Below are 27247 nucleotides of genomic sequence, written 5' to 3' on the forward strand. Positions count from 1 at the left end.
CATCTCTTCTCGCCTCTTCTCGCCTCTTCTCGCTTACATAATCACGAACCCCATCGCCTCGTCCCCCTCCACCAAACACTGTTTTCTCGCTCTTCTTTCTCAATATACACTCTCCCCAGCTCACTTGTTCAACATATCCAGCTCTCGACTCTCCATCAGCTCTCCCTCGTCTAATCTTCGCGCTACTCTGTCGCCTTCTCAACTCTCCTCGCTTACATAATCACGGACCTCACCACCTCGTCCCCCTCCACCAAACGCCGTTCTCTCACTCTTCTTTCTCAAACTATATCTTCCCAGATCCACTCACCTCATATATCCAACTCTCGACTCTCCATCCGTTCTCCTTCTTCTACTCGCCTCCCCCTTTTATCGTCTTCTCTCTGACCTCGTCACTTTTTCTTTTCTCAATCCAAAAACTATTCTTTCGTACTCTATGTACTCCACGTACTCCGCGTACTCCGCGTACTCCACGTACTCCGCGTACTCCGCGTACTCCGCGTACTCCACGTACTCCGCGTACTCCACCTACTCCACCTACTCCACGTACTCCACATACTCCTCGTAACTACATTTGGGACACTTCCATCTAGGATATCTCCTCTATCTTCTCTATCTCGGACACTCTTTCACTCAAACACTCCATCTATCTAGAACTTCCCACCGTCCCAGACACTCCCAAGAGATACCTATAATCAAGACTCCTGACGGATACTCCCAATTGATACTCCCGGACACTTGGAACAGCTCGGGATACTTGGGACACTCCCTCTGGTACACCCGCTATATATTAAAGCGATGGTAGAGAAGAACATGACAGTAGATGACTCTGTGGGAGACGGCCCTCCAGGACCCATTACTACCTACCTCATATCTGACTACACCCTCACGTATTCAGTGATTACTGGTGCTGTAGACGGTATAGACACAGTTAGAGCACTTCCACAATGAGGGTGTCAGGACACTAGTACTACGCTCACTGCACGAGCTCTACAGCTCCTAGTTGAGGGCTTGGGAAATGGTTCTTTTAATCCTTCAATAAAGTCAATCTACGGGCCCACTTTTCATATTTAGGTGTCAGAATATATTTTTCAACGTCCATTTGTCTCGATATAGGAACAACTATAAATGCTAGACAGGAAATGAACACACCGCAGTACTCCCTCATCACCCCTCTTCCATGTGAAGTTTGTCTGCATCCGCTCATAGTCCTTCTTGCCGCGCTCATTCGTAAACCTACCCATACATCTCACGCCCGTACAACCATCTCTACACCATGTGAACCTTCTACAGCCCTCCCCGCAGCTCCTACTCGCATCACCGGCAGTTTGCGCACCGCCCAGTCCTCCGACTTTGGCACCGGTCTGTTGCGGCTATTAACAAATATCAGGTAGCCGTCCAAGTGGTTTGCGGCCTTCTGCATCTCTGCCTTTTGCTCTATGAACTTCCGTAAGAGATGATGTGGTCCCTCGCTCTCAAACACCGAGTGCCGGAGCAGGAGGGGAAACTACGGATATCCAAAACAGGAGTATTTCTAATTAGTGGAGGTGACATTTGGTGGGAGAGGAGTAGGAGGTCTATAGTGAGAGGAGAAGGAGGATCAGGAGGAGAAGGAGGATGAGGAAAAGACCTTTTATTACAGCAGGCAGCACTCCAAGATAAGCCAATTGTTTATCGATAGATATGATTTGTGCAGCCCATATCGCGATCAAGAATGTGCAGCACTTTAACGAAATCCACGCGGGGGGATGGCAAATGGCAAATGGCAAATTGTATGAAAGCGTAAGAATATGAGCCGGGATGGCACCCGGAGTAATCAAGGCACGTGACAGATGACAGGTGACAGGAGACAGGAGCATGTGACGAGAGAGTAGCACGTGACTGAAGAGAGATACACGTGACGCAGGGACAAGCCACGCCACGCTCACACTCTCGCAAGCTCTTCATCGAAGAGTGCACAGTTTTGGGTATTTTCAAAAATATACATTACGGAAGGATCCCCCCAAGGGCTGGGCAAAAATACAAGAAAACCCACCACACTCCCCCACTCACCAGCTCGCCCGCACTTATCAGCTGTAAAATCCTTGCTTCCTGGCGGCTAGATATAGCTTGCCAAAGTCTGAGGAGCTACGTTTAAACCTAAAATACGGGCGGCAGCAGCGAAGTACAGACTAAAGCTGTTTCCTAGCACTAGACACAAGAAGGATACCTGGTATCTTGGCAGGCCTTTTTGGATATCTTTCAGCTAGTTCTTCGACGATTAATTGAACTGCTCGGTCTTTTTCCTCATCTGTAAGCGATTGGAAGACGGCAGACATTTCAGGTATCCCAGAACGGACCAAAAGAGTTGCGAGTGGAAGAGAATCATCTAGCTCGACGTAAACTTCCATAGGCTCGATCTTTATATCAATAAAATTTGCTTTCTCAAGTTGTCTCTTGATCCATTCTTCAGACGCCCATTCAGCAGGTAAGGGTGCTGGCTCCAATCCTGGATTGATTTTCTTAGCGACATTGCGCAAATCCATCCATTGGTTCTCGCGAAAAGATGTAAACCCAATCACACCTCCTGGCTGCAGGATGCGATAAGCTTCGCTGAATGTAGCCTCCGGCTTGGCAAAGAAGAACACAAGCGAAGCTATGATATGACTGAAACAAGAGTTCTGTGTTTTGCTCATGTTGTCCACGCTGCAAACTTGGAGTTCTAGCCGGTCCCAGAACCTATTTCCTTTATGGGCAGCTTTTGTCATTCGAACGGACTCTATCATCCCAGGACTGAGATCGGCGGCCACTAAATGTATCAAATCAGGCAGTTGATGCCCATACTTGTCTATGAGAGTCTGTGTTCCTAATCCTGTGCCGCACCCATTGTCCAAGATGCTTTTAGCCTTTTCAAACGGTAATAAACTGTCTACGGCTTGGAGAATTGCGTCCACAGATGCTTTAGGAGGTCCCTTTTGTAGTTTTTCTGCATACTCTTTTGCCTGTAGCCCCCATGCATCAGACATCATAGCTCTTTATTGGCCCAGATAACGGTAAGCTTCATTAATGGAGCGCGTAATTTTCATTATAACCCCGCTTTTTTATACCTTGCAACAACACGGCGATTAGTAGTGCACAGTGGAAACTCTAAGCATTTTGAGCTACGGGCAGCATCCAAAAGCAGAATGCAGCAACCCTGTGGTTATGGGAGGGCACCCTTTTCCTTTTCAGAACATAGGGTTACCAATGGCTACGAAATACAAAACGTGCTTTTCCGAAGCGTTTTATGTTGGGTACGAAGAATAATAGAGTACTTGTAAGCTAAGCGGCTCGGGGTTGATAATGAAAAACGACTTGAAGATCAATATTTTCTTTTTGGCGCTTCAACTCGATTATCAAGCCCAAAAATGATGCTGACTTAAGAACTTTTTCTTCAAGTTGGGTTTTAAACCATTCGTGCTTTAGTGACCTGGGAAACAACAATTTCTTATGTAATATCAACAGCGCGTAAAGCTGAGGCGATGATTTACGAACCAAGAATGAGGCTATCATCGTCCAGCTTTTCTCAAGCTTGCCATGAAATCTGGAAATTATCAGAGTATCAACAGTCCTGCACGTCCGGCTCCCCGAGAGCCTCAGGCCGTTTGCAAGTACTCTATTGATGAGGCCATTTGTTAGCAAGCTTTTCAAGCACCCAACTGAAGCTCATAATCCATGAATGGACATAAGCCTGGCCGAGCAATAGGCCATCCTTTTACCTGCAGCACTGTTTGGAAGCCAGAAAACTCTTTAAAGAAACAGGTGAGACGCTCTACTTGGTGACAATGTCATTGTCTGTGTATAAGCAATACTTTGCATCTGGCCCATAGCCTGACAAAGTGGGCTCTTTGCTGTTGTCACTCGTTCCCTTGTACTTGGCGCAGATATTTTTAACACTGCTGACTGTAATGTCACTTAATTTGGCACTATCTCCGTAATTAGAGTTTATCCCTGCTCTCTCTTCGTGTTAGTACAATGTAGATTTCAAAGCGTACACTCTTCACATACCGACCAGAATCTTGCCAGAAGTTGCAGTAATGTTATTAAGAACAACGTTTCTTTTGTACATGTTTTTGCAGTTGCCACAAGATCTGTACAGCTTGCCGAAATCGCCAACTGTAAAATCAGAGACAGACACAGTACCCGCTCCATTATGTTGGATGACTTTGTCAGCAGCTCCAAAAGCCCCACCCCCTTTGATGTAGGTAGTTTGTGATTCCGTTTGAGTCTTGATGGTGAAAGCATCTTCGCAAACATCTGACCACCATACATTGTTTAAAGTGCAACCTCCCTTACAGTGAATGCCCTCAATCTGGTTGGGGCCGATGATAACATTTGACAACGTCCCGCCAGACTCAATTATAAAGACAGCGTCAGAGCTGCTCCCTTCGGCTTGACCAGTGCAAGTAACCCCCCGATCGAACACCTTCATGCCACCATCAAAAGTTTTGCCAGCAGCGACAGTCTGTGCAGCCTTCAATACGGAAGTGCCGCTAGACCTTGGAAGCAGTTCTCGTTTATTGCGCTGCCGCTCTGGAGATCCATAGTATGAAGGACTAGAACTCACTGTTGAAGCTGTCAGGAGGCTAGTAAAAATTGCGACTACCGCTTGTCCACGCATTTTGTTTTTCAAAGTTTTATGTCGGTGCACTAAAAAAATGAGTCTGTAATTTAAGGCTGCCGTGGGGGGATTCAAAATGGAAATCGATTATACAGGGGCGCCGAAAGCCTAATTATAATATAATTCTGCTCCGGGTCCGTTGCCTAGGCTTGTCAAAGTTTAAAGTTGGGAACGTTTTGAAAAAGTTTCCCACGGAGAATTCCATTCTTCGAGACCAATGACGTAATTTCTTGGTGCCCAATTTTACCGCTATTTATCAAGTTTGTACATAAAAGGTATAATAGTCAAAAATGTTTCGCGTAGTTGCCTAAAAAAGCCCGAGGCAGAGAGCGCGAAGGATGTGCATTCTCGTTTAAAGCCTTTCTCTGAATACGATTTGTTGTTTTACGGTGTAAATGTTTCAAATTGAACTACGAGAAATATTTAAGTAGTTTGAACATTCTTGGGCAGAAAATACGGGTTTTTTCGTATGTATTTACGCCATTGTCCATTTTCAAGACAATGAACATCTAAAGTCACGCTTTATACCAAAGAATCGCTTCCAGAAAATGACATACGTCAGTGTCTTGAAGAAGGAGTCGCCCGAGTGCCTGAGAGCATTGCTAGATAATAGGTTTCTATATTATTGGATCTGTTTACCTATGAAATGACATGACATAAGGGCACATCATAAATACAACGAATGCCAAACTAAAACATACGAAAGGACCTACATTGGCCGTTCATAGTCCAAATCAGATGATGTTGGCTCAGAAATGATGTAAAACGGTACCACAAGTGCTGTCCTTGTCTCATTGCAAGCCTAAGCCACGTCCTAAGATATTGTATACGAGCCGAAGTTTTGGTCAGCGACAGGAGTCTATCCTTGTACCTGAGGAAGACAAGGAGATATTTAGTACCATAATCCACGAAGTAGTTAACCGATCTTAATACGGAAAACCTAGTCAACGAATTTGGCAACCTCTCATAAGCGACTCAGACTCACCTCGATAGTTTCTATCCAGCGCGGTAAAATTGCGAATGTCCTCGCAGTCTAAAGGGGGTTTCCAACTGCACTGAGGATGATATAGTTTGCTTCTTGGGTCAAATCTGGCCGTTCACTTTCGATTACTACTGCTGAAGAACTGACCGTATCTGACTATCAACACGATGACATAATATCAATTCAAGGGTAATTTTAGTGGGGCAGACGATTTTATGCAAGTAAGCCTTCATCAAACAGATCCAGCATTTTCCTGAAAATAAATCAGTGGAAATATCTGACTTAGTTCGAGGAGACAGAGAATTCTAGAGTCATTCTGCTATTTCTCGGGGGCTTAATTCAAAATCCTTAAATTTTACTGATTTTTTGGAAGGTATTGGAGCTTGATTCACAGTCTTAGTACGGCTTGTTTATTCATCAAAAAAGGAAACTAATGAGGAAGATCTGGGCCGCTGGTTGAGAGGTTGTCAAACTCGTTGGCCAGACTTTCCATAATACGGTCAGTAAACAACATCGTGGGCGATGGTACAAAATAGTGCACCCCCTTCCTCTTACCCAGGATTTAAATCTTGTGGCTTAAAACAGGTCATCTAGGCTTATACATAATATCTAGGTTTAGATTATGCTTGACCATGAGGAAAGAGCTGCACTAGAGGTGCTACTCCTTATAGTCTCTGAGACACCATTGTTTGGTTCGAGCTTCTGACGGTAACCTTGTGTCATCGTATGATCCTTAGCTGACGCCTTGCCTTATCTATAGCTTCTCGAGCATCAAATCATTTCTCACTAACGTGTCATTTGCAACTTGACATTATTACACGCCTGTTATCCGATTACAGTCTGGCAGAAAAAAGGACCGGGCACAAGTGAGAATATATATGCTACTATTTCCAATGAAGCGAGCGTGCCATACATTACTAGCATAAGCAATAAGAGGTAACCACGACTAGGTCCTGCTGGCTGGGCTTTTTCTTGAACACAATTAGTAGTGGTGGCGGTGGTTGCGCCTCCGGCTATCCAATCAACTTTTTAGGTCCTAAACAAAATCTCTCATCGGTTGAGATGTTGAAGGCTAGCTGGCAGAACTGGACATCGGCTTCAATTCATTTTGCCAGCTCAGAAAACAGGGGAGTTAGACTGCAGAAACTTGAGTAAAGGAACAGAAGACAAAACGCAGAAAAGGGAAGCAAAAAAGGGCACACTGGCGATCGGGTCTCTTTTGCCAGTCTTTACTCCACGCTGCTGAAATATTGATTATCAAAGGAAAAATGCAGTTGTTGGGGTAAAGTTTGAAGGTCGCTGCTACAGCCATTTATCTTCACCGAAAATTGGTGGACCACTTGAATACTATTGGTTGTTTTTTTTTTATTATAAACTCCCCTAATTATGTCTATAGGATACACATTAGTTCTACACTATATGGGATTCCGAGGATTCGCTGATGCTCCTAATTACATTAGACGGAGTCATACATATTGGGCGATTTTTGGTCCTGAAGACCGCTTTCACACACAGAGCGAGGAATTGTGGAATACCAAAGCCTTGTTTGATACTATAAGGTTTACCGCTTGGACTAAATGGTGTTTGGTTAAGGTCTCAAAGAGAAAACGTCCCCAGCTATCAAAACTCTGTGCATTTTCTGGTTTGCTCAAATTTCTGGAGTCAACAGTAATGTTTGGAGTGATGTTGAGGACGAAACCAGACATCTTTGATGTAGACGAGTGAAATCATAAGAATCGAATAGCTTTGTAACTCCTTTACAATTAGAACCTAAATAACACTACTTGATAAGCGAAAAATTAATATAAAAAGCGTAAATCAAGGGATTACAAAGTCTGGAGCGTATTCCTTTGTTGATAATGATAAAGTCCCGAGGACACTTCAGCCACGGATCACGTTTGACTCAAATGACAAATTTCAAAGCAGCTCAAACAAGGAAGAACAATTGCTTAGAAGCTTCAAGTGAAGCCATGGACTTCCTTCACTTCGGGTGAGTAAGTTCTTGTTGGTGAATAGAAGCAACAGATCTATCGATCATTCCCTAACCATGAAAAAAACTGGGCTGCTAACTTCTCAATGTGTGTGCAAGTCAATAGCTCCCATACCATGGAAAACTACCCGCCCACAGAATGCAAGAAACCCCGCATTCTTATGTGACAAAAGCTGGAATGATAATGTTAAAATTCTTACGAAAACATATGTAGAATACAAGCGATCTATACGTTTAGTCTATATTCCGTTGAACCTAAATGAGATACAAGAGATCACGAATTTCTAAGTCGAATAAACCGGGCCGCTATACCAGGGCCGAAGGCAGTACCAGGAGAAATTTCATGCCAATTCTGTTGGCTGCACCCTCATATGTAGAAACATATGGTGATGTAGTGGGTTCTGCAGAGCCCGAATTTGAGCTGGGCACTAAGCTCCCTGTTAGGGTCTCTGGGGCAATTGTTTTTGTCTGAGAGCCCCTAGAGCTGGAATGAGAGCTAGAACTAGATCCAGGGCCATGGCCCGAGTTCCAGCCTGAAACGGTTTCAGGGTTGGAACCAGCCTCAGGGTTTGGATGAGAGTATGTTGGGGCACTAGAGGTAATAGGTTTACTAGTACTAATGCTGGATTTAGAGCCCAAGCCAGGGCCTGTTGCAGTACTGTAATCAATTGGAGCGCTAGGTGTAGCTAGAGCGTCGATACTTGTGCCGAGCCTGGTTTGACTGTGGGAGCCACTTGAAGTGCCAGATATAGTTTTACTGCCTGATCCACTTGAACTTTCGAAGTTCCTTGGGCCGCTGAGGCTACTTGGGCCGCTGTAACCAGTACTAGTGCCATGTGTGCTGCCGGATTCACTCGGACTACTGGATTCACTGGGATTGCCGGAGCCATTTGGACTGCCCGATCCAGTTGAATTACCAAAGTTACTTGGGCTGCCGGAGCCACTTGGGCTGCTGGAGCCACTTGTAGTGACAAATTTAGTCGGAGTTCTGGAGCCAGTTGAGATACTGATACCATTTAAAGCACTGGTACCAGCGCCAGATTCACTTAATGTGACGGAGCCGCTTGGTGTGTTGGAATTACTTGGTGCACTGGTGCTAGTGCCAGACCCATGTGGAGCGACGCAACCACTCAAAGCGCCTGATTCAGCTAAAGTATTAGGGCTAGTTGAAGTGCTTATTTTAGTGCCGGCTCCTGACCTAGAACTGGAAATCGTTAGTGTGCTGGAGTCTATAGGAGTACTCGTACTGGAGCCGGAACTAGTTAGTGTGCCGGAGTCTGCTGGAGCGCTCGTGCTGGTACCAGTGTACGAACCGGATCTTAAACTCGCTAGCGCGCTAGTGCCAGTGCCAGACCCGGAATCCGAGCTGGAACTAATTGAGCTTGAACTAGTAACAGTTGCTGAACCTGAGGCAGATTCAGATTCTGTTGCGGTGCTAGGAACTGTCGTCGTTGGAGAGCTAGAGGGCACAGTTGAAGTCAAAGTGCTTTCTGGCAAGTTCGAGCAACTAGTAGAGTTGCCGTAATAAGCTGAAACAGGGGTTTCGGTATAGTAAACTGTCTGAGTCGATGCAAGGCCATCAGATCCAACGAAAGTCTCATAGCTAGTCGAGTATGTACTGGTAAACTTCCCAGTCCATCTCTTAAACACTGAAGAAGTCAAAATTGGTGTTTCGACATGATATATAGTGTCAGTCGTTGGTCTTCCATCAAAGCCGGTATGTGTGCTGAACTCAGTCGAGAACGTACTAGTGAATGATCCACTCCATGGTGTATACGCGTTAGAGTCGCTTGCGGGAGTCTCGACGTAGTACACAGCACTAGTAGATGGCTTGCCGTTGGACCCGGTGAAAGTGCACAAGTCAGTAAAATAGGTAGATGTGAAGCTGCCGGTCCAGGATGTGTACATATCGGAGCTACTCGTTGGAGTCTTAGCATAGTAGACAGTCTGGGTGGTTAGATTACCGTCAGATTTAGTGAAAGTGGTCAGACCCGAAGAGTGGGTTGCGTTCTCAAAATCAGTGCCAGGAGTGACCACAGAAGTTGCCTTGGTTGGATTCCTTATGTAATACACGGTCTCGGTGGTTAGCTGCCCGTCAGATCCAGTGAAGATCGTCACATCAGTGGGGTAGGTAGAGGAATCCAGACCTGTCCAGCCAGTGTAAGTCGTGGTGATATAGCCTGAGGCCTCAACGTAGTAGAATGTCTTTGTTGTGTCAACTCCGTCAATAGTGTAAGTAGCGACTTGCGTTGAGTAGGTGGTGACATAAGTACCAGTCTGGTTCCGGTAGGAGGAAGAGGTCGCAGAAGGGGTTTCGACATAGTACACGTTCTCGTTGGTAGGTTGACCATCTGATCCAGTGAAGGAGGCCAAAGCGGTGGAGTAGGTAGATGTCTCGGAACTAGTCCAGCCAGTGTAGGTAGCAGTGGCTGTGGCAGGAGTTTCAACGTAGTACACAGTCTCGGTGCTTGGCTGGCCTTCGGATTCAGTGACAGTCTTCAGACCTGTAGAGAAGGTCGAGGTCTCGAAAGCAGTACTTAGGATGAACGTGGTGGTGGTCTTGGTTGGGGTCTCCACGTAGTACACGGTCTCGGTGGTTGGTTCGCCGTCAGATCCGATGAAGGTGGTCACATCTGTCGAGAAGGTAGAAATCTCAGTGCCGGTCCATCCGGTGTAGATAGTAGTGGCTCTGGTTGGAGTCTCCACGTAGTACACAGTCTCGGTAGTTGGTTCGCCATCAGATCCGGTGAAGGTGGTCAAGTCAGTGGAGAAAGTTGAGGTCTCAGTGCCGCTCCATCCGGTGTAGATAGTAGTGGCTCTGGTTGGAGTCTCGACATAGTAGATAGTTTTTACAGTCTACTTACCGTCTTCACCGGTGAAGATGCTCAACTCGGTAGCATATATCGTGGTCTCAGCACCGCTGTAAGGTTTGGTAGTAGCAGATGTGACGTCCGCAATTGGAGTCTCCACATAGTAGATGGTCCCCACGGTCTGCTTTCCGTCGTCCCCAGTGAAGGTTGTCAATTCGGTGGTGTGGGTGGTGACCTCGGTACCGCTGTAAGGTCTGGTAGTGGCAGAAGTGACATCCTCAATTGGAGTCTCGACGTAGTAGATGGTCTCCACGGTCCGTTTGCCATCCGAGCCGGTGAAAGTTGTAAACTCAGTAGCATAGGTGGCAATTTCAGCACCGCTGTAAGGCCAAGTAGTAGCCGACATGGTACCCACTACCGGTGTTCCCGCGTAATACACGGTCTCGATGGTGGGCGAGCTGTCTGCTCCTGTGGTAGTGAACACGCTTGTCGAAAACGTTGTAGTGCTAGGCACGCTCTGAGGCGTCATCGTTGTACTTTGGATCCGGCTTATGGAGGTCTCGACATAGTAAACTGTTGCAACAGTTATTGTTTCGTCCTTTCCAGTGGTGGACAATAAGGCGGTACTATAAGTGGATTCCAGGGTACCAGTCCAGCGAGAATAGGAATGCGATGTGGATCCCACCGTAGGAACCTCTATAATGACAACAGTCTGAGGTATTAGGTAGTCGTTAGTGTCAGTGGCTGCCTTTGTAGAAGTTATCGTTGAAGTATATGATGATGCCCATCCTGCAGTTGTCGTTGTAGGAGTCGCGTAACAACCTGATCCAGCACCGCTGGCGGTCCCGAAGGTAAACCCCGCAGTCCTGATGTAGCCAGTGTGTATGGTAGATTTGCCACATGCCATATACTCGTAATACGTATTTGTAAATGATACGGCACCTGCGTAGTCTCGGCTTAAAACTTGATAAGCATCCACGAAGATGTGATAGCCAGCAGGGATGCTGGTTGCACTTACTACAACAGTGTTACTGGAACAACTGAGCTTGAAGGAAGCGGGTGGAATAGTTACAGGATTAATAGGCATGTTCCAGGCATTGAAGCTGTTTGCCATTGCGACTTGAACCCCATCACACGAGTCTAAAGCACCATTATTGTAAGGTGATCCGCGATATACTACAGACATGACCTCTCTGAAGGCGCGAGAGGCGCAAGCTTGGCCCACGTAATAGCATAGTTGTGAATTGCTAGGTGCCGGAAGCTGAATGTCATATCCAGCGAATCTTTTAGACGCAGTAACAGGTATAGTTGCACGGGGATCAGTTTGGAATGATACAATAGCTGTCAGACTGTCCCAAGAAACGGTGTTGGTTCCTAGCTTCCAATTATTGGCTGCTGCAATAGCCCCTGTGGACATAGAACCACCATCCAAAAACACAAAGTCGAATGAGATAGAACCTTGGGCGCTTTCGATGTCGGATCGGCTGAATATACATTCCAATGAGGAGCTTGTGCTCTCTGCAAAACCATTTATAATAAGACAATTAGCAATAGTTTCCCCATTTTGATCATAAATAGGTATATAACTGCTGCTGCCGACTGTAACCCGCCCGTATAGCTTTAAAACATACGGTAGGTTAATGCCAAAACTGTCACCTTGAATGACGTAAGATGAACTTGTAACCTCGTATGAGAGTTTGGCAGTCCAGATGTTTCCTGGGAATGGGGATGATGGAGGCGCTATAGAAAGAGTGTTGAAAACTCCAGTAATTGGTTTCGCCGAAGTTGATGCCAGCACATAAAAAATTGCTGATAGGAAGCGGATTAAAATACTGGGCATACGATAAGCTTGATTAGAAGTTCACCAAAAAGAATTGGGCACTTGCGAAAATAACCTCTTAGAACCCTGAAGAAGCGGTTTGAAAACAACCTGACTTCCTTAGTTAGAAAATTCGAGCTTTACACGAGGCTCCTGTTCCGAAAAGAACTTAATCGCTAGGTGAACGGATAGTCCGAGTGCGGGCAAAGTCTAAGCAGGCAATGAAAAATTAGAAGTAGACAAGCAATTGTACCTCGAAACCAGACGACAAATAGAAGAAAAGGTAATACAATAAATGCGTAAGCAAAGTCCAGGATTATCCAAATCGCTTAGGAGCAGGCGTAATCAAGAAAAGCGTTTATGAACACGAGATCTTCAAAAGATACGTGCGTAATACAGCAAAAGTGGTAAAGATTCTTTGGCTTTTATCTGATGGCATGCCTCGCAGAACTGCAACGTCGTGCCTAATTTGCCTTGCCTTGCCTGAACGTTTCTTTGCTCCCGCGGCTCCTAGGCAATGGGTGTACAAAAATTTCAGCGATTTGCAGGATCATCTGTAACTTCTCTGTACTATTTTGTTCACGTAAACTTGGGGTCTTGGTGGCTCTTGCGCTGGTGCTATCAGTAATAGCACATCCTAACGCACATATTTCTAACCTATGCATCTTCCTTGGCACTGTACCCGTTAACATTAGAGGTGGAAACGTGCCTGCATGGAGGGCTGAACTTTGATGGTTACTGCTAACAACCGGCGTGAGCCTAAGGAACGTTTTCCGGCACGAGTGCTTCTGACCCGGACTTCTTATTCCCAGCCGTTTTTTTTTACAAGTGACTTCCTCTAAGTCCGCGGAAAACCTTTCTTCTTTGAAACGATTTTTTGCTAGCGTTGACATTAAGGTACATTAGCGTATTCGAAGGCACACGACAGTACCGTTACCGAACTCTGTAGGCACTTCCCGTTATTTAAAATAACAAAAAAAAAAAAAAACAGAGTTTCATGAGGAAGCCACGAAGCTATCCTTGATTATAAAGACTGCATACACTTAGCTCTCTATGAATCAACCTTTGGCCCGTGAGTTCATAAATCTCAGGAGAAGTGGATATATTATCCAAATGACTCAAAAACAGTTCTGATCACCCCTTTCGGCAGAATTAACTTGTTACCTTATAGGCGAGTGTTTGCTCGCAGCCGCCGTAGCAGGAACAAAATTTTGTGAGCATATTGCCAAAATGAAGCATCTTCAGCTCCTTTAATGAAAAGGCATGAGTAACATTTGGCTCTAAGCGTTAATGGTAAACGATCAGAATCTTAGCCCGTTTGGGTACAGCATCATTATTGAAACAAAATGAGGGTGGCTTGACAAGCTGACATAGGCTCGCTTGGCAACATAGAGACTTTCGGATTTGAGCCCAAGTTGTATTCTTGGACTGCTTGGTCTCTGTCCTTTTCTCCCAGTTTCCCCCAACCCTATATAGAAGATCCGAGGACCCCAGGTATTGCAGAGACAACACCCATTGCCCGCTGCTTGAATTTTTGCAAAATGCTGTTCAGCAATTTGTTAGTCTCGATACAGAATAACGCTGGTCAAATAACCCCCTAAGAACAGCAAACTTATTGTTCCAACCTCGATCATAGTACGTGTCCCACTCGATAGACGCCAAAGAATTCCTGTATTAAAGTTCTGTTGCGAACTTCAGATCGGTAATGTCTTGTATTTGCTAGAAACTTACCGGGGAAATCGCTTTAGTGCCTCTTAGAACCTTGAAAACGTGAAGGTCCAACTTTTCTCATAGCGTCAAAGGGAAGGTTAAACCATAGGCATCGAAAAAACTTGTATTCTTTTGGCGATGGGCAGATACTCATCAATAACGCATGACTTTAAACGAAATGCACTAAATACTCTATCCTAGTAACTTTAAAGAAAATTCTCACTCAAGTCCTTCTGCGGTATCGCTGTTTTTCTTCGGATATATTTCATTCGCTTTCAAATGGCACAAAGCGATGCTTGCTATAACGCGCTTCTGTTGCCTAGACTTCAGATAAAAACGGCTTCGAAAGAGGTACTCTAACCAAGAAGTTGACAAATGCAACAGACCCTCTCCAAAACTCCGCAAATACCTGGTGCTTTTCAGCATCAGACGGCTCTTTTTAAACCACGACGCGCGTTTCGAACTAACAACCTGATAAGAAAGTTCTTTTAAGAATTAACACGGTATCCATTTCATAGCAGCATTTGAAAGCTACTATTGGATGCTTATCATGTTCCTATTTGCCAAAGTGTCAAACGTCGGTGTATTTGTTCTAGTCATATTGTTTTGTTCTGCCAGGAGAGAGCCTTAAATAAATATGTTGTCCCCAGTGCATTTGGAATTCAAATCTCTTTTTGTGGGAGCCGTATTATAGCGATGTTGCTTCTCGATAATTTTGCTGCTAACATAGAGGCTTGTGGTATATGTCAGAGCTGTACACATTTAACGTTGACTTCAAAATTATCTATTCAGCTACCTCTTCCAAATGCAGGAAGTTGCAGCTATGGCTCCACTTCTGTGCTTGATTCTCTTCCCTATCAATGCAGCCAAATTTGATACCAATTTTTCCAATGCCGCTGCTCGCCCATTTCTCCAATCTTCAAAAGCAAAATTACGTACATTAAAGGAAGGCACTTAGAATAGTATAAGCCCCTAGAAATGAAAGAATACTTCAGTGCGCCATTGAAGATGAATAAACACTCTGTATCGTTTTATGATTGAAGTTAACTTGAACCCCTTAAATGAGAGCTTATGCTCTATTTAATCTTCACGAATACGAAATTTGAGTGGTTGTCATGATAGAATATAGGTGTCGGGACGCCAACAAATGTAGCATTTGAAAAAATGGGAGTTTAAAAATGTATCACATTCGACCAAGATCAGTACACGTTCTCAGAAATAGCTATGGTTAAGTCCATTTGTTTTATGCAGTCTTTCTATGCTCGGAGTTAGCTGCCTTGCAGGGCAGCAGCAAGCCACACGTGTTCATAGGGGGAACACTTAGGCGGGCTAAACCTTCGGAGAGTGATATTCAATTAGTATCTGCGCATAAGGCGCAATATTTCTTTCAAGCTGTTGGGGTGTAAAGATAACTTGCACAGGCTGCAAAAGCCTAATATCTCTTTTTGCAAATACAAAGAATGTTACCAATTCTCTGCAAGAGTTCAAGACCATTGGATCTGCGTATTATTACGCACCCCAAACTGGCCCTGATGTAAAGCTGAAAATATCGCTTAAGCCCGACAGCTGGTTGTCAAGAGGCAAAAAATAAATCCTATATTGAGCTATATGGAATGGAAAGCTTAAATCTGGTACTGCATTTCAATATTACGTAAACAACTTAGCGTGTATCGTAATTGACATCAGCAGGGCAGACTGCTTCAACCTCGATGGCCTCACACCAAGATGGTAGGGTATCTTCGACGTTAAATAAATTGACGGTTGGAGACTGAAATAAGTCGGTAATAAAACCAGGGTTGCAAATGGCAACCTGGATGCCGTAAGTTGAAGCTTTCAACAGCTGGGGAGCAACTCCGGTGACAGCTGTCGCGTTCATGCTGATAGAAGCCCAGCTATCATAAGAAAGCTCATTGGTCACAGTGTTAATATATGGAACGACTGCATTTTCAACGGATTGAAAGTTGCAAGTGCTCATATCGGTGGTGCCCACAAAGGGGCGGAAGTTTCCAGTGTCATTTAGGGTTTGAACGGTGGTTAGCCTAGGAATAAAGCGATACTCTTCATGCAGTAACCTGCCCCATGCATCAGTAGCGTCATTAGCAAGAGCGTCAGCACCAACAAAATAGCTTTGGCCGAGATAAGTGTCATTTTGGTTCTTAACTTTCAGCAAATATGTTCCACAGTGAGGTCCATGAAGCCCCTTACAGGTAATATTGCTCCAGTCATAGCGAAAAGCAGCAACCGAAGTTGAGAGAATACCAGTTACGAAAAGGAACAAAGTGCTTAGCCACATGATTTTGATTTATCTAGGGCAGAATGAGCGTTTGCTGGCTGACAGGCTTATATTTTTGAGTAGCGCTCAACAGTGATAATGAAATAGAGCATAGGGTTCCACTTAAATACTTCGACGTCCAGTTGTAATCAATATCAACGCGTACCTAAAGGGTTTTAACCTAAGCGGCTATGTGAAGGAAAAATTGTTCCTGAAAAAGTAACTTGATAAATACTTCAGAGGACTTTCGAGGTTATTTGATCTTGGTTGGATAAAGCGGCTAAAGAAGGGCTGTATTAGCAGTTGACAAGTTTGGGCGCAGGTTTCTATGCAATAGATAGATTTAACAATTACATATTTAAGTTTCGTCCGGGTGTCGCTCGCTATTGAAGCGAGACAGAGCTGTATTCCAGTAATATCTCGCAATTTTATGAAATCTTCCAACTATTGATGTCATAACCCTTTTTGTATTTAATGATCGGAGCTACTGCATCAGTTCAAAACGAAAATAATACGAACCAAGGCTGTTTTACTTCTTGACACGTGCTTCTTTGCAGAAGTCGTGAAAAAATATAATATGATCCATTTAGTTGCATGATGCAATATCCACTGATATGTTATCCTCTGAGCTTTTTGGTGGTAGTTCAGTTTCTCAAAGGCTCAGCAGTTCCTACCTTAATCAAATATTTGGCCGAAACGGCCATATGCCAAATTAATAACAACGTAAAAATTTGAATATAGTGAGTGGACAGCACAACTTCTTCATTTTTCTAGGAGCTTAAGGCTGCTTTTTATTAAAGACGAAGTTTCCTGACCCAAAGTTTCAAAATAGTATTCTAGGCTTTATTCGCCTTCGCACGCACCAGGTTTTTTATTTTGGAGAGAAGAGAGAATAGAAATGAGCCTTTACTTTAATTTTGAAACATTGGACTCACACTATGTTAAGGGACAGTCCCTGCCGGCGTGCCATGCCATGTCACCGTAAATTGGAGCTATAACAATTTCAAAAAAATTTATAAATGTGACCCAACTAAATAGTATATGGCAAAAACAAAGCCCTGTAGGGGGCTCGAACCCCTAACCTTATGATTAAGAGTCATACGCGCTACCGATTGCGCCAACAAGGCTCTAGTGTTGCAGCTAATACGCAGCTGTCCTCCAAAAACGATCTGAAGTAGAGTGGGAGCAAGCACGAACTTCTATTGTTCAGTTAGAAAAATAACGATGTCAGTTTTCACTTAGCATATCTTGATAGCTTAATCCGTGACTCAAGCTGGGTAAGTCTTATCTATAGCCTTCAGCCGGTGGTCAGCTTCCAACATCATAACTGGGATGTCAGTTTCATTTTGTAACATTCATAACTTGGGTGAGGCTAGGTTAGAGCCTTAATTTATAAGTTAACTACGAGTCATGTGTATATCGCAAATATTGTGCTGTATTCTTTACATGATAGCTGCTTCCATATGAAATCAAAATCTTATCCTTTGGGTATCAGACGTGAATGTGTCGTATCTTATTATGGAGATCTGAAATATAATGAAATGACCAGTTTTGCTAACTCTAAATGGCTCTGGCAACTTATTATTCTAAGACTTCTTGTTCCGTCAACTTTAAGTTAATTATATGGTAAGCTGAGCTTGGACTTTGGTAGTGCTTAAATGTCTGGTCTCGATGATAATTGTAATCATCAATTTCTTTGGTGCTCATCCCCATCCCTTGCACTCCTCATCGCCTCTGATACCATCCACTCGGAGCTCAGTATGTTCCTTACTATTTTGAGCGCTCACGATAGGAGCAAGAAAGAACTTTTATTGCTGTGCTTGAACACTAGTTGGGTCAATTCCTAATTAGCTTATCATCGTAGCTTGATACGTGGGCCCATTCGTAGGAACTTTGATCATTACACTTAAGCCGATGGTTGGATTTTAAAATCTTAGCTGAATTTCAATTTCATCTTGTAATACTTGCAACTTGGTTCAGGGTTACGCAACCGCATAAATTGCGAATTGAACAACGAGCCACGTGGCAATGCACGTCTGTCTTATGTTCTTTGTGCGACTTAGGATTGTATCTTTAATATTGCGCAAGTGGTTTAGTGGTAAAATCCATCGTTGCCATCGATGGGCCCCCGGTTCGATTCCGGGCTTGCGCATTTTTTTTAAAAGCTCATGCTAGGGAACTGCTATTCATCCTTGCGACGCCCGAGAGCCTGCACAACAGTCAACTTCTGCTTCCGCTCTACATAACTTTAAATGCTATCAAATTATTTATTGTTTGGTGAGCTTCTGCATTTTCTTATCAGGCCGCACGGACGCGTGTATACCGTAATTACTTGGCTCAAAGGCTTGGAACAACGTGTATCTATAGCAGATGAGGTTAGAGAATCGCCAGGAAACAAGGAACAGCGTTTTACTAATCCCAAAAGCAAGAGAACACATCGAAGAACAACGCAGCTCTTCACGAGAGCTCCTTATCGCTTCTGAACTCTTTTTTTTTCTGGAGACTTTTTTGAAAGCAGTTTTTGGCAGTGCGTTTTCACTTCACCTCAAGTAGTTTTTACAGTCGCGTTGACGTATGAGACTTAGGATTGAATGTTTCCGTTTAAGCTGTAAATATAAAAGGTTTGACAAAAATAAGTGGCATCATTAATTAAGCAATTTTTCCCGATTCAGCAAGTTGAAACCGTTTGTTGCGGTAAGGTTCACTCTTTTCTTGATATTGGAATCCATTTTCGTAATTTATCGCACTTTTCCAACTTTAATTTTGGAAGTAAATAAGGGAAGTTCAAGATTCATAAATCAATAACATACTCATTATTTGAAGAGGCGACTCATTCACCACTCAGAAAAATCGATAATACAACCCGTTTTGAGTAATTTATGATCCCAAAAACATTTTTTGAGGAAGAGTTTAGCTTCTTTCATGGAGTGTTGAAAGTTCTGAAATTAGACCAAAACATGAAAAACGTTAAGAAGATGGGAGAATAAGTAGGAAATGTTTTTTGTTGACTTCCGTGGCCTTGCGAACTGCTAAAAACGGAAAAGCTAATGTATATAGGCGTTAAGCCGCATTTGTCTGCAATTGCCTTACGTTCTCTTGAATTAGGAGATCTCTTTTTCTCAAAAACCGATTCCAAAAAAAGTCGAGTGTCCTTCGATAAAAGAGTTCTTCTTTGCTGCCCAGATCGGGGTTTTTCTTTAGACTCTACAACAGCATCTTGGAGCAAGGTAGCATAATTTTCATAAATCTTATCACAGACTTCTTGGCGGCTTTTATAATTCGGTTCTAAGAGCATTAGACAAACTTTTTTGATGGATTCTAAACTTATAGTCAGGCCCCTTGAGTCCATTTTTGCAGTAAGGACTAAGGAACATCTCAACCACCGTTGTCTAATGCTATTATTTGTATAAAATATAGTTTCTCCGTTGCCGCAAGAAAACTCCTATGTTTCATGCCTCAAGATTAAATAATTCAAAAATGTCTTAGCTAAAAACATACGACGGCAGTTGAGATATTGATGCTGTTAAAAACGCGAAGAACATCCTCAAATTAATTAAAGAAATTCAAGGAGGATTTCAGGAGGATTTGAGGCAACAAATGAAGAATAAAGAGGATATGTTATCGGTATTGAAAGGATATGGAATATTTAAGAAGAAGGGATTATTGAGAATTCGAAATTTTATCTCAAGGATATCAGAGAGTACTTAAAACAGATAACCATGATTTTGAGTGAACTCAATAAAGTCGAAAACATGAACTGGACTGAAGGATATGCAGAATGCCATTTACCAAAAGTGGCTAATCAGATAAAATACAAATTCGGCACCCAAAAAACTTTAGGTAAAGATCGCTTTCCATGTATAGCGCAAAGAAAGTGTCCAAAACAAATATGTCATTTTGTTACGTCCGGAAAAACTGATAAAATTAAGCAAAGCGGGTTGAAATCAAGAAACAAATTCATTCTTATGCGGGGGCTGCTTCACTGCATGGTTCAGCAGCTTCGAAACTGCTCAGATCCATTTAATGCAAACCGGGCAAAAGTTGAAGAGGTTTCAAAGATAGCGTCAGCTATTTGGAGAACAAATAAAGGCGTCTTCCAGTCTTATCACGAAATGCTTGCAGTTTTCGAAGATAGCAAGTCCACAAACATCACTATTTCAAAATCTACCCTTAAAAAACTGACCGAAGCCATTGGAAGAGAATGCATACCATCAACCTACAGTTACGAAACGCTGACGAATGGGGCAGACACTACAGCCATGGAGAGCAAGAAAACGTACAAGGCCTTCTGTGGCAGGTTCTCTCTCAAGGAGGCTACGGGTAGGGTCAGGAAGAAGAAACCTACACAAACATTTGCCCTCCGCTCCGCCAAAATCGAAGACATCTTTCTCATATAACTCTTTATTCCTTCCCTTTTACTTCGTTTAAAGTGCTATATCATAGTAAAAACTTCTGTACCACCCGTCCATAAAACTCGTTTCCGAAAAGAAGTAATGGTCTCTGTGCGTACACAATGACATAAGTGGCCGTAACAGAAGAGCCTGGCTTCAACTGAGTTTCACGGAGGGACTTGTGGAAGCAGTAAGCTCATAAATGGATTAAAGAAACGGGACAGTTTCTGAGTCTTGTGAATGATCCAGTTTGACCCACTTACCACATAAAGAACTAATATGTGATCGAACTGTTGAAATAACCTAGCGAAAAGTTATGAACTTATCACTTCTGAGAAAGAAATTAACTCCTTATGCGGCCGCCAGCCTTTTTTGAATAGTTTGTTTTTTTTTCCTTCCGAGTTGGCTTCTGAAGTTAAGTGTTAGGGATTTACGTTCGTAAAATATAAAAATGGCCAATAGCTTCAATAGGGTCTAGCTTAATGTAACTAGTTTCCAGAACTGTGAACGCCCGTGTGCAGAACGATTTGTTGTTTTTTTTTCAATGACATCCCTCCTGATGCGTACACGAAAACAAAGTTAACCTTTGGAAATTAATTATTGCTATATCATACTATTCATTTGCTTCCATTGTGCTAAAAAGATGCATTGATCATAACTTTCAAAAAGAGAACCAGGATCCAAAAATAGGTATACTAGGCCAGTAAGTGGCCTCTATTGTGTTAACTTGAGTTTAATTTTGTCAGATTGTGATTGGCTCGTTGGTGTGTGATAGTGCCAAGTTGCACAATGACATATTGGTATGAAATGATATGGCACATGGACATACCATAAATACGACGGATACCCAATTAAGCCACACAGAAGGTCCACATTGACCGTTCATAGTCCAGATCAGACCACAGTGGCTTGGAGAAGGTAAGGAGTGGTACCACCAGTACGATTATCACCTTATGATTAAGACTCAGCCACGTCCCAGAAATTTTCTATAAATCCGAATGATTTCTTTGGTTTGCAAGACATAAATCTTGGACTGAAGAAAGATGGGGGAGATATTTAGTACCATCATCCACGAAGTAGTTTACCTAGACCATGATGGAAACCCTAGCCCAGGAATTTGAGACCCTTTCGACCAATGACCCAGACTCGTCTCAATAGTTTTGCATTGTTTAACCGCATTCAAAGTACTTTTGATAGCACAGACTAGCATATTAGCTGAGACGAAAAGAGGAGGTGAGGTGAGGTGAACAAAAAATGAGAAACGAGAGAATCCTGTCAAGGCCTTTCTGATCTAGAGTTCATCCTACGCACGTATGGAAAATAACTACACTAAAGAATTAAAACGGTAAACTGATAGCCAAAACGGTTTTTTAAGTACAAAGTTTATCATCGCTAGATAAGACGCAGCTGAGTTCCATAAGAGGGTACAGAAATATTCAGAAAGTTTTTTTTTTCTTAAATGAAGCATATTTTAGCATAGCTTTGTGTTTAGGCTTCTTCAATAGTACGTTCAAGCCTTCGTATTCCAAAGGTATTACATGAGTATTCATAATTGATCCAAATAAAGCCCAAAATGTAACTATCAACCATTTCGAAAATACTTATCGATTGGGGGCTCCCTCCAATTACACGATCAAACGGTTTTTGAGCTAAAATTCGATAGGAAGGCCATTTTGTCCCGGGGGGTAAGCCTTCGATGTTCGTGTCGTATATAGTGATGTGGTTGATTAATCAGTAAAATAGGGCAATACAACATTTTGTGTAAACTCGACATAACCAAATTCACGTCAATAGCAAGCGTTGAATCAAAGAGTGTTCTACGGATTTAAACTTCCGACTATGATTCGACAACAATCTTAAGTAAATTACGTCAAGCGAACAAAATCTAAAGAAGATTATTCGAAGAGGGGTATTTGACGTGTCTTAGAGACCACTCGACCATATACTGGTGAGACGATTTGCAAACACTTATAGCCTACTATTCTTCTCCTTTTTACTTGAAGACTAATAAGCAGATACGTTTTATTGAGTTCATTTGACGCGCACATGTTATTATTTTGCCATGTGTGTTTGTTCCAGCGCGCTGAGGAACGTTCATGATGAAATCAAGTTCATGTTTTGCAACGTCATTCATTTAAGTTAAGGAACTGACAAAGTCATAAAAACTCTCCAATCTTAAGATACGCTACGTGGAATCTCTCTAGTTCCTTCAACTTCTGGGCCTCTAGACGTTTGGACAGGAAAGAGGTTACGATACAAAGCTGCTCGTTATTAACAATTAAAGCACTTTGAAAAGACTGTTTTTTTTATGAAGAGAGCACTTCTTGCAACCTACACTTTTCTTGGAGCTTATTTTCGCAATTATTGAGCTAGTCAAAAGAATCAGATTTTGGTACCACTTATGGCGCATAACCTTAGTATCACAACCATGGGATGCAAATCATAAGATACAAGTCGCACCGGAAAGACCTTTTCGTTTTTGCATTTTATAGCTAAGCCCTATTTCGCAATTTTGAGGTTTCATAGTTTGCAGTGTTATTGATGGACTAACAAGATTAGCCTAAGAACCTCAGCTTTGTTGCGCCCAGGAGATTTCTTCTGATATGGTTACAGACAAAAAGTCTTGATTTGTTCATCCGCGTCACCACGCTATTTTGCTGCTGTAGCTTAGTTTCAAGGTCTTTAGCCGGAGGACGTATTCCTTCACGCTGTTCTACTCCGCAGAGCATTGTAGCTGTACTAAAATGCCACCTATGTGGCTGATTGCTCAAAAAATTGGTGGAAACCCTAGACGTATACAAGCTGATTATAAGTTGTTCAGTTTACCACGGAACTCTTCGATTGAGTTGTATCCCTTTTTCTCCATTATCTCTTTAAGCTCCTTCCCCAGGCGCTCAAAAATAGAGGCCCCTTCTTTGTATAGTTCTGTCCCAACTTGAAGCATTGTAGCCCCGCATAAAATGTGCTCAAATGCATCTTGCCCTGTTCTGATTCCACCCGTTCCAATTATTCTGATACTTGGATTTAAGCGTGTATAAAACGCTCGAACATTAGCAAGGGCAGTAGGCTTGACGTACTCACCACCGAGGCCGCCAAATCCGTCTTTTGGCTTGATGACAACCGCTTCCCTCTCAATATCAATATAAAGGCCATTCCCAATGCTGTTTATGCAATTGACATATGCTAGGGGATATTCGTTGAGAATTTTTGCCATTATATCAAAATGCGCAAAATCGAAGTAAGGTGGTAGTTTTACACCTAATGGCTTCTTGAAAAATTCAAAGGCTTTGGTGAGAATTTCCTTAGTTATTTCAAAGTCATAAGCAACTTGCGGTTTGCCAGGAACATTTGGACACGACAGATTGAGTTCTGTTATGCCGCGGTATTCACTGTCTTGAATTTTCTTTAGCAGCTCCAGATTTTCGTTCAAGCTCATTCCGGCAACAGAAAAGAATGGAGGGACGTTCTCGGGGTTTTCTTTCTGGTACTGAAGAACATAATCGAGGTAATAATCGAAACCCTCATTAGGCAGACCCATAGAATTTATGCTTCCCAGTGGGACTGAATGATAGCGAGGTGCGGGATTTCCCTCCCTTGACAACGTGGTTGAACTCTTGGTAATATAACTGCCAGCTCCAGAATTTTTTAACTCGTCCAACTCCCTTTTAGACATACAGTGGACGCCAGACGCGTTCATAAAAGGATTTTCAAAGCTCTGGCCCAAGAATTCTGTTTTCAGTGATGCGGGCATTTTTTATGTCTCTGAGAACTTTCTTTGTTGAGTCCTTAAAATGAGCTCCGCCGAGCAACTCCGTTTTGATTAGCAAATCGGCACAATCCAGCTGCAAATGTGACGCCGATGTGCCTCTTATAAAACGCACTTTTCAAACCTATATTTCTCAAATCAGGAAGAAAATTTTTCAGAACTATCAGGTGACAATGAAGCCTAAAATTGCAGAAGGTTGAACAAAACCAGGTAGCATAGAATGGCTAGGATTTAAGACATAAGATTCCGGTCTGCGATATTGACTATAATAGCTGTCCTGCTCAAGGATCCTGAAAGGAGTAAAATGCAAGTTCGTTGTAGAAGAGTCCTGGCGCTGTGCCACAGGGACTGATCCTGTAAGGTCAGTTGCCGGTGTCAAGGAGATGCAGTGGGATTAGGCTGGCACTCGCGCCGCGGGAATGGTTTCCTAGCCGTAATAAGTGTCCTGCTTTTGAGTGTTCCTGCCAAACACAAGTGGTGCAATAACATTGGACGCCAACTCGCGTCACCACCAGGATGGGCTCTACTCTCAGAGGTTGAGCTCATATACGTCTTGAAATCAATTTAACGAATTGAGATGCTGCAGCATGTCACGCTTACGAATCACTGCCAACGCAAGCCATCAGCTGGCGAGATCACAAATGCAAAGTTCTTCTCGGCTCAGTTTTGGAAGTTACAGTATGTGTGTACGAGCCACTCGATGCGGCGGCAACTTTATAGTCAAAAGGCCTTCAAGCTATGCGAGCATTCGCGTCTGCGGGTAGTAGCAAGATTTTCTGGCTTAAAATTCTAAATACAAATTTGCGCACTTCTATAACTGGTCTTCGGGACGTGGCGCTATCACATAAAACCATGCATTGAAAAAAACAAAGTATGATCCTGGAGGGTCAGTTCATAAGTCTCATGGCCATTTCGAAAGTTGTAAAAGTAGCGCCATTAACGGGAAGTGATCTTAACATGGTGGGCCCAAAGCCTTTCAAAAATGCACCTGCCCCTCTCTCTCTATAAATATTTTTGGCGACTTCGACAACGTTATTTCCATATACTGGTTTGCGTAACTTGTCAGTCTGCATAACTGATTTGATCACATCAAATGGGTATACCATCATCCACAATAGCGAGCCTGAAAGCGCCCCAAACAAGCAAAGCTTCCATGCAGGTATATTTTCCCTAGCAACGCCTCTTTTTCTTTCTCCGCATATCATCGTTTCATATGAAAGAAAGTACACGCCGAAACCATGCGAGGTTCTTGAAATAGTTGGAGTAAAGCCACGCATTAGCTTTCCTTCTGCGAGCAGTTTCTTTATGCAATCAATGGCCCCTCGGTACTCCGCCTCTGCTAGGGACTTGGTTTGGACTTGCAGACGTATCCGAACGTGTTCAATGGGAGTGGCTAAAAAAGCGTTAGCTGATCCGCTCACAAACCCGCAAACGTAATATTCCGACAAACGCAGAGTTGGACTTTGAAAGTTGTTTTTTCGGTGAAAGTATCTCTTCATTGCCTCATTAGTTCCGAATTGAGAAGAGACGCAAAGCCCCACACCAATCAAAGGCGTAGTCGTTCCTTTGTAGAACGCGCTGACGCCTTCATTTTTTATGAGATCTTTGATAACTTTGAAAGCAGTGGTGGATGTTGAGGAAGTTTGAAGACGAACCTTTGTGATGTCAAAGGGTTGGCCAACAAGGACCTGTGCGATGCCACCAGATATACCCGCTAGAACGTCTTTTGTTGCCCTATGGAAGTCGCTTTTATCTGCCAAGTCATCAACGACTTGTGGCATAGTAAGTTCATCGGACATACTGATCAGGTAGGCCAAGGCTGCTCACTACTAATTGGGCTTATTCAGAAGCTCAATTGTCGAAGTTATGAGAGTTTAACCAAATATGAAGTAGGCAACGAGCAGGGGCAAGTCATGTATTGACAATGCGCGATTAAGATTGGTCATGACTATTAAAATTTCTTCCTTGGGCGCCCACTTCGAAAAAAATTGTTGCCCAGGAAAATATTGGCAGGTCACATAGGCACGTGATTAGGTCATCGCAAAAGGCGTTATCAGGCTGAAGGGCACAGACGTTATGATGCACCACTATATCAGGGAGCTTAAGGTTTAAGTGTCGGTATATACAGCGATACTCTCTTGAATTTTGGTTAAAGTTAGGATTGAAGAACTGATTAGTTTGGCTTTTTAGCCCACTTATCGGGTTAATAAGAGCAGCTTTGAGAACCCCTCATATGAGAGCTCTTCCAACATCTGAGGTGAAAAGAAGACAGGTTTAGTTTAGTTCCTGTGTGAACACAAGGAGAATCCATTCGAGCTGTGGCGTTCTTCGGCAGAAGTGGATATTATCAGACTCTAATATTTATTGCTTACCAACTGATTTGACCTTCGACTGAAATTGTGTTAAAAAACTTGATTTTCATGTAGTTAATATCTTTAACTACAGATAATAAATCTAGGCCCGAAAAACTCAGAAACCAGCTTCAAAAGTTACCATCATAAATTAAACTGGGCGTAAAGTTTTTTGGCCTTAAGCTAATGCTACATTGCACTAACTCAAAATAGCATTGCTTTCACAGGGACGTGATAAAATGCCGTATCTTTTACTGAGAGAAGGAGAATGTGGCATTCCAAATCGTAGGATCTCTACTTTTTAGACGATCTTACTGACGGGAACATCTGATCTTATTCTCTCGTACCAAAGGGCTGCTCTAAAAAGCAGGCCCTGAACGTGCCTGCCTCTTTTCGCATCCTCTCGGTGTATATCTTTCACTTGTGCCTATATTAGAAAAGATCACTTCAAGCGCTTGATGCCCCATTTCCTGAGGCTAAATGCAATGCCAATGCCAAATTTTCATTTATAGGCAAACTG

At 43.1% G+C, this 27247-nt stretch overlaps 7 protein-coding genes and 2 non-coding genes across 9 annotated transcripts, besides 1 other annotated feature; 2 read left to right on the forward strand and 7 right to left on the reverse strand.

Moving 5' to 3' along the window:
- Nucleotides 1-2168: 2168 nt before the first annotated feature.
- On the reverse strand, nucleotides 2169-3005 carry KLTH0F00110g (class I SAM-dependent methyltransferase; the record flags this gene model as incomplete). Its single annotated transcript, XM_002554171.1, has 1 exon — nucleotides 2169-3005. One exon carries the CDS (start codon nucleotides 3003-3005, stop codon nucleotides 2169-2171), a length of 837 nt encoding a protein of 278 aa, XP_002554217.1.
- A 1010-nt stretch (nucleotides 3006-4015) lies between these two features.
- On the reverse strand, nucleotides 4016-4636 carry KLTH0F00132g (pectate lyase; the record flags this gene model as incomplete). Its single annotated transcript, XM_002554172.1, has 1 exon — nucleotides 4016-4636. The coding sequence occupies one exon, from the start codon at nucleotides 4634-4636 to the stop codon at nucleotides 4016-4018; it is 621 nt and encodes a 206-aa protein (XP_002554218.1).
- A 10971-nt stretch (nucleotides 4637-15607) lies between these two features.
- On the reverse strand, nucleotides 15608-16240 carry KLTH0F00176g (KLTH0F00176p; the record flags this gene model as incomplete). The annotated part of the gene is made up of 1 exon (XM_002554173.1): nucleotides 15608-16240. One exon carries the CDS (start codon nucleotides 16238-16240, stop codon nucleotides 15608-15610), a length of 633 nt encoding a protein of 210 aa, XP_002554219.1.
- Nucleotides 16241-17273: 1033 nt separating this feature from the next.
- KLTH0F00198r lies at nucleotides 17274-17346 on the reverse strand. The gene has a single exon. It is a non-coding gene; the product is annotated as a tRNA-Lys (tRNA).
- A 954-nt stretch (nucleotides 17347-18300) lies between these two features.
- On the forward strand, nucleotides 18301-18371 carry KLTH0F00220r. Its single transcript has one exon. It is a non-coding gene; the product is annotated as a tRNA-Gly (tRNA).
- A 768-nt stretch (nucleotides 18372-19139) lies between these two features.
- Nucleotides 19140-19568, reverse strand: HMRA1 (Hmra1p; the record flags this gene model as incomplete). Its single annotated transcript, XM_002554174.1, has 1 exon — nucleotides 19140-19568. One exon carries the CDS (start codon nucleotides 19566-19568, stop codon nucleotides 19140-19142), a length of 429 nt encoding a protein of 142 aa, XP_002554220.1.
- A 370-nt stretch (nucleotides 19569-19938) lies between these two features.
- Nucleotides 19939-20616, forward strand: KLTH0F00264g (KLTH0F00264p; the record flags this gene model as incomplete). The annotated part of the gene is made up of 1 exon (XM_002554175.1): nucleotides 19939-20616. The coding sequence occupies one exon, from the start codon at nucleotides 19939-19941 to the stop codon at nucleotides 20614-20616; it is 678 nt and encodes a 225-aa protein (XP_002554221.1).
- A 734-nt stretch (nucleotides 20617-21350) lies between these two features.
- Nucleotides 21351-21767: a long terminal repeat.
- Nucleotides 21768-23416: 1649 nt separating this feature from the next.
- Nucleotides 23417-24361, reverse strand: URA1 (dihydroorotate dehydrogenase; the record flags this gene model as incomplete). The annotated part of the gene is made up of 1 exon (XM_002554176.1): nucleotides 23417-24361. The coding sequence occupies one exon, from the start codon at nucleotides 24359-24361 to the stop codon at nucleotides 23417-23419; it is 945 nt and encodes a 314-aa protein (XP_002554222.1).
- A 902-nt stretch (nucleotides 24362-25263) lies between these two features.
- KLTH0F00330g (KLTH0F00330p) lies at nucleotides 25264-26175 on the reverse strand (the record flags this gene model as incomplete). Its single annotated transcript, XM_002554177.1, has 1 exon — nucleotides 25264-26175. One exon carries the CDS (start codon nucleotides 26173-26175, stop codon nucleotides 25264-25266), a length of 912 nt encoding a protein of 303 aa, XP_002554223.1.
- Nucleotides 26176-27247: the final 1072 nt, after the last annotated feature.

Source organism: Lachancea thermotolerans, assembly GCF_000142805.1.
Source record: "Lachancea thermotolerans CBS 6340 chromosome F complete sequence".
In the NCBI taxonomy this organism is placed as follows: domain Eukaryota; kingdom Fungi; phylum Ascomycota; class Saccharomycetes; order Saccharomycetales; family Saccharomycetaceae; genus Lachancea; species Lachancea thermotolerans.